General features: G+C 38.7%; 1 protein-coding gene across 1 annotated transcript; it reads right to left on the reverse strand.

The window, feature by feature from the left end:
* Nucleotides 1-1,786: 1,786 nt before the first annotated feature.
* LOC149011500 (putative disease resistance protein At5g47280) lies at nt 1,787-5,987 on the reverse strand. The gene is made up of 5 exons (XM_089162679.1): nt 5,259-5,987; nt 4,750-5,162; nt 3,600-3,949; nt 2,714-2,916; nt 1,787-2,616 (listed from the first exon to the last, which is right to left on the reverse strand). The coding sequence occupies exons 1-5, from the start codon at nt 5,902-5,904 to the stop codon at nt 1,787-1,789; spliced, it is 2,442 nt and encodes an 813-aa protein (XP_089018805.1). The 5' UTR covers nt 5,905-5,987.
* Nucleotides 5,988-6,940: the final 953 nt, after the last annotated feature.

A 6,940-nucleotide genomic window follows, 5' to 3' on the forward strand; every position in this document is an offset into this window, starting at 1 on the left:
CCTTCCAAACGCCAAACTTCAAGATGAATAAGGATCAACGAGTAGATCCGGGCAGCGAAATCCAGCTCTTCGTGCTCGGGAACATAAGTTTTGGAGTAAATGCTATCCAGATCTCACAAAGTAGGTAGAGGAAGAGGAAGAAATGTAGATAAAGGATTCATCAGAGGAGAAATATAGCCAAATGATAGAACTTAAGGTTCATCAGAGGAGAAATGGAGGCAAAATGTAGTTAGGGTTTCATATTCCATCGATGGAAGAAAGGAAAACGAAAACCCTAACCTTCGATGTCAGAGCTTCTCTCTCCTCCCCTTTTAGGTTGCATCTTTTCTACCCCAACCTGGCTCGAATACCAATGTTAAACTAAATCAATGAAATGAAGAGTTTTAGATCATTTATCTTAGTGATTTACTGCAATGGATCTAGACACTGGAGGTGCCTCTTTGCGTTTACTTTCCCTTCTTTCAGCTTGTGAACTTTATAGGTTATTTCCACGCTTCCAAATCGGCGAACCACAATGATGGAGGTTCAGGATTAGCTTGGAGAATTCGTAGAGCATGGGAGAGTATGCTAAATCATATATCTTTGTTTGGTTTTTCATTCCTCTATTTATAATGTTTTCCCTCAACCTAATTCCTTAATTAGGGTTTTCCTTAGACTCATCTTAGGGAGGGAATATTAGAGTCCTCTTTAGACTCAATTAAATAAAGGAGTAGTCATCTTAGACTACATAACCATCTTGCCGCCACCTATGCCCGCAAATTGTAGTGAGACCCACCCACTAATATTAACACCTATGATACACAATCTACAATGCATAAAGTAGACAATTCTTATGCTTTCTGCCCTCTGCGTTATATTGTCCTTCACAGTTCAAGTGAAAGATTGCGTGTCCCTCTTTCAGGGTGGAGGCAAGATGACTGCTCCCAATAGCTAACCATGCAGGGCATGTTTGTAGGCAAGGGCAATAATGGGCTGAAGCAGCTGCCGTAGAAGAGTAGGACAAGAATAAGTGCAGGGCTTGGGCACAGAGACAGGGTAGGTAGTGAGCAGGGGAGAGAGTCTGCAGCAGAGGAGGGAGGTAGGGACAGGCTGCCAGTTACAGAGGGGGGAGGGGAGAGACAGGATACAACAGCACTGGGCACAATAACAGTGGATGAAAATGATTCATATTTGTGGATGAGTTGAATGAATGAGATGCTCTTATTCCATCCAATGATAAATAAGATGCTAGTGTGCATGATTTTATTAAACCCCCTCCCAAAAAATTTTCCAGATTGATAATAGGATTTGAACAACACTACTCAGGTGGACAAAATTATACCACATGAAGGTACACAAGTTCATAGACAATTCACCCCTTAAGTCTAAAAACATAAACTGAACCTATAGCAACAAAATAGCACCACTGTTCATATTCAATTTTGCAGTAAGAAACCAATTGGGTAGAGAAAAGACATCCATAGACAACAGTATAAAACAAAAAAAACAAGAAAATCACGGTACATGCCCATATTCATCCCTCTTATTGATTGGGAAAACCAATTTAGATAAATGACTCCAGTAGACAAAAGAGTTTGAAACTCAGGGCAGAAGCTAGATCATTTCTTACATGTCAATGTCTGCACACAGGTGCAGACCACTGAGCCTGATCAGGTGGCATTCCTTTCCCAAAACTAAAATATCCAGACACTCATGCTACAAGCCAATATTCATCCCTGTTACTAATTGAAGTTCTCCCATTAGCCACTTTTATGTTTTCCCCTCCAAGATTCAGTCAAATCACTTGTCAAGTATAAATCCCTACAAATTCCAAGCTGTCCTCCTCTTCTAGCACAGTTATTTTTGGATGAGATGCCAGATGTTCCCAGAGACGAGCAGTGTTTTCACAACAAATCACTTCCTCTAAATGAATAAGATGCATGGTCGAAAGTGGCAATTCAGTCAATTCATTGCAGCCTCTCATGTCAAGCTTCTTCAAACATCCTAACTCACCTATCCCATCAGGCAGCATATTTAAGTTGGAACAATCTGCTATATCAAGGAACCTCAGCTTCTGAAGGCCTTTTATCGAATCTGGTAACTTGAGCAATCCTGTACATGCACTCAACCTCAACAAATCTAAATTCGATATGCATCCAATTCTATCAGGCAGTGCAGATAACTCATCACAGCTAGTAATGCTGAGTGTCTGTAAATTGAGGATATCACAGATCCATGTTGGCAATTTCTCCAGAGTATGGCAGTAATCGATGTTAATCTCAACAAGATTAGGTAATACATTGGAGCCATTAATGGTGCAATTCATCAAAGCTTGTCCAAAGTTACACATAACTAAAGATATCTTCTGCAAATTCCTCAAAGGCACCAAGAATTCATGGAAGGATGGAATCACAATTTTCTCTAACCTGATCCTCTTTAGATTAGTTAATTCACTGGGTGTTACCAAATTGCTTAACTTGGCATAAGTGAGTCCACAGTTCACAATGATAAGAACCTTGAGCTTCCTCATCTTTTCCATGAATGGGGGCAAGGCATAGTTACTTGCATAGAAATTCAGAATCAGCACCTCAGCCTCAGGAAGTTGCAAGTAATACCAGCTATCAGCATGCATTTCACCTACAAGATTCAGCCTATTAATTATTATGCAGAGGAAAAGGAAAAAGAATAACTCAAGATTCAGCATGTTAAGAACTTAGGAAGAATGTGAGGAAACCTGTGCAGAGAGAAACAAGACGGGCATCAAGACTCTGGTTCTCCTTGTTTCTCCAGCTCTCAGGAAGGCCTTCTTCTCTTTTGTACATGATAAGTCTTTTACTCTGATTCTCTCGACTCTGGTGCATAGCCAGGTCTCTAAGGAGACCATGTTGGGTAACAAATACCCAATTGAAGCTAGCAACAATCTCTGTTGCAATTTTCCTAAAGAAAATAAATTTACTGCTTATAGACACATGTTACCACAAGAAAATACATCCTGTACACACTACACTATCCAATCAATTGCTTGGAGAATATAACTGCAAGACATTTAGGAAACCATAAAAATGATAAAACTGTTCATTTAAGGGCTTCAGATCATTTATTTACTGCCAGTGTGCATTTTCTGTGTCACATAATTTTCGTTCATTATTTCCTTTCACTTGTTTTTGAAAATATGGACCCAAATGCAGCATGGGGAATCCTCACCTGAGATTTAATTAATTGTAGAATGTTAACTCAGATGTACAATTCAGGTGGTGCTTTCAAGGGGGATACAAGTGTTTGTTACATCCTTGCAGCGGTTCACTGCAGTTCACTATGTCAATCAAAGCAATTAATAGAACATCAGGTTGGTGCTGACCTAAGCTAAACCAGGACCTGCTAAGATAGTTTCTTCATTAATTGATTTTGTCAAATGTTAAATTTACCACCTTAATAAAACTTGACATGGAGAACATGATTAAAAAATATACAGAAAATTAGGAACAACATTTATCTTGGTAATCAACTTAGCCATTGGGGAAAGAAAAAGAAAACAAAGAAAAAAAAAACAGTTTCAATTAAAAACAAATACATCCAACAAATTTGTTTCCTGATCGGATGGACTTGACGGAAAATAATACCTGTTTCCAACCAAATTCACAAGATTTCGAGAGGCAAGGTCAACAAGATTGACATAGGCATCATCTTCATAATCTAGCTCATAGAGTTCATACCAAATATCAATCAGAACAGATGCACTGATTCTTTTGTCTTCAGGAAATGAAGCCAAGTCCAGAAAACACTCTCGAATTTCATCCAAGGAATCCAAGCTTGCTGCTAGATGTTTCCACAATTGTTCATCGAAGTCAAGAATGGAGGCACCTTCTGCTAGTTTTTTAGCCCTGTTTTCCCATATCACTCGGGACTGCTGGAACAGTGATCTGGCAATCACCACAATAACAAGTGGGAAACCATAGCAACATTTTACTATCTGCAGTTTAACAACATCAAGTAGAATAAGTCACAGTTCAGGAGAGGCAGGACTACTGATGGCATAACATTTCAGATAAACAAGTTAAAGTGCTCACTCTTTTTACTTAACCTGGATTTGTCAATGCAAGATAAAGTTGAACAAGACTGTACTATGTTATAATTGAACTGTCACAAAACCCAACCTGAAACATTTTCCTAGTTGATCCACATGCCAAAATTGATTCAAACTCATATACCAAACTCTTTGTGGCAAAGACTTACATGACCACACAAATTTTAGGTTCATGTGTATTTTGTAAAAGATTGAATTACCGATGTTTGACATTTAAAGCTTCAGATTCTTGGTGTTTTGACTTACAAAAGTGAAAACCGGTGACCTTCCTGTCTTTCTATTCCATAAGACAAGCAGTGGACTAATTAGCCTAGACTTATAAATATGCATGTAATCAGACCTCTTCAGTTTTTAAGGATTCCCTTTCTTTACAAAGGTTTTCATCCTAAAGGTTTGACCATCAAAATGTAAAACAGTTTACGGTGAAATTTAATCTAATCACTTTTTTCTTATTCTTTAATCTTCTACACTAGGCTCATAGTTGCCTCACATTAGTTACTTTTATGCACGGAAATTTTCTTAGCTTCTTTTCTGTTTGACATATCAAACCCCAGGTGCAGAGTTTGAATCTGGTTTTTGTGGTTTTAGAGGATAAAAATTTTATATACTATGTGCATGTGGAGATATTAATCTAAACATTTATACACATTATGCAATCAAAGTGGTTGGGAGCTAGAGAAAAGCACCTCTTTCAGAATTTCTTCATCTGGCTTAGAATCCTCACTTCCATCTTGAGACAGGGCTGTCTGACGAAAGAGAGCCATGGAATCCTGGTGTTTGAGTGGCCTCAAATTATATTTAGAATGAGACTTAGAATTATATATTTTGAATGCTTCTCTTGACGTGACCAGCACCTTATACCCTTTTGCTCTGGACAAAAACTTATGTATAATCGATTCATCCCAAACATCATCGAGAACCAACAATAGTGGCTTTGATCCTCTGTGCTCTAGAAGGTAATGAAATTGCTTAGTTGCATCTTCTTCACTCGGGTCAGACTCAGGCTCTTTACCAATAATTTCTTTGAGTAGTCTTGGTAGGATATTTAATGTAGGCGTCCTTGAAACAGTTACAAAGAATATTTGATCCTTGAATTTCTCTGTACCAATTAGAATATAAGAAAGCCATAATGTCTAGACAGATCTGTTCATAAATAAGGAGAAAAAGGTATAATAGTGTGGAGTTCATGTCTTACCTCTTACTTGTCTGTCTCGGCAAAGCATGGCAGCTAAAGTGGACTTCCCACATCCACCAGGAGCACATAGTCCAAGCACAGTCAAATCTTCTTTAAACAATTCAATCTTCAGTTCTTCCAGAGGTATTTTGAATCCAATAACAAAATCTGGAATTGCAGGAATGGAAAACAAACCCGAGTTCCCAAGAGAACCACCCAGTTTCAGTTTTTCTATCTCTTCAAAAACTCGGTTCATGCGGCTCATGCCGCGTTCAACATCACGTTTAAGCACTTTGACGTCGTGCCAGATTTCAGCCTGCAACTCCCTCTGGCAAAACATCTGAATAGTTTCATTCAAATTGAGGATCTTGGTGGAGTAACGAAGCCTCTGAATGATGTTCAAAGACGAGATCATGTGGCCGTTGAGGACAAGATCTTTTCCCTTCTGCAACTCCTTCATCAAGTTCTCCAGCCCTTCTCGTTTACAACCGTTTAACTCTAAATCCAATTGCCTCATTTTTTCAAAAATAGGAACCACATGTTTCAGAGTACTTTCTAGCTGTTCAAGGTCTTTTCTGAAATTGATAGCCTTATTGTTAGCTTTTAATACCATAGACAGCAGTTCACCTACTGCACCAGCCACTGCACCCACGATTATTCCCGCCATCTTCTATATGTTCCTCTCACTTTCAAAGTCTCCTCTTGTGAATTTCCAAATCCCAACTCAGGAATTTCAATTGGAGCTTCGAGGGCGAGAGACAGTATCTGCTAGCCTGTAAAGCCTAAGTTGCCCAAGGAAGAGAAGACGACATACAGTTGTGAGCAGAGGAGGAAAACTCAAAACCCTCCTTAAAAGTTAAAACAGGACTTGTTTAGAGGAGAATGGATGGAAGGGAGGCCTGGAGCTGGAGAGCATTTCTCTTTCTCGTTGACTGACTTCTGCTCGCGCCTTCTTTTCTCGTTGAAGACAGAGTTAATTTAAAAAAATAAGTAGGGAAAAATTTAAGCGCCAATCCCTCAAGTATTCATTTTATCGATCAGAGCCCTATCACTACAACGTTACTCATTCGATCAGTTTTTGTTTGTATATTTGCAATATTACCCCCACAACATCGGCCAGAATTTTGACATCTATGGTGGAGGCACCGACGGTGAGAACCATGAAGCAATGTTGACAACAGTAAAAGGCAAAGGTCCAGCTTTCCCAGCCGAGCAAGAAACAAGAACACCGGAGGAGAACACACTCTCAAGAAACAACTAGGATCTTCTTAGTGAATGTAGACTGCTTGAGAGTGTGCCAGGCGAACGGAGAGAAGGCGTTTGGCAATGGAGATGGATTTTTAAGGTATTTCTGTGTTTTTAAAAAAATTTAACTTGCTCAAAATGATGATAAGATTGTAAAAGCAGGAGTACTCTCAAGGGGTGATATTAATTTTGCCTCAGGATTGCAGTGGAAATTTAAAAAAATAAGGGTAATTTTTATATAGACCTACTGAGGTTTGGTCTATGTCATTTCTAGTCCAAAAAATTGAGACTTTACATATGCCTCCCTGTGCTATAGAAAAAGTCAATTTAAGGACAAATTATCGTTTCTATGACCAATTTGCCCTTATTCTTTTTTTTTTGGCAAATTTCATTTAGACCCCATGAAGTTTAGTTTATGTCATTTTTAATCTAAAAAAGCTAAGACTTTGCATTTGCCT

The sequence above is a fragment of the Hakea prostrata genome, chromosome 7 (assembly GCF_041222555.1).
Source record: "Hakea prostrata isolate BN-2017 chromosome 7, UWA_Hpros_2, whole genome shotgun sequence".
NCBI classification, from domain to species: Eukaryota; Viridiplantae; Streptophyta; class Magnoliopsida; order Proteales; family Proteaceae; genus Hakea; species Hakea prostrata.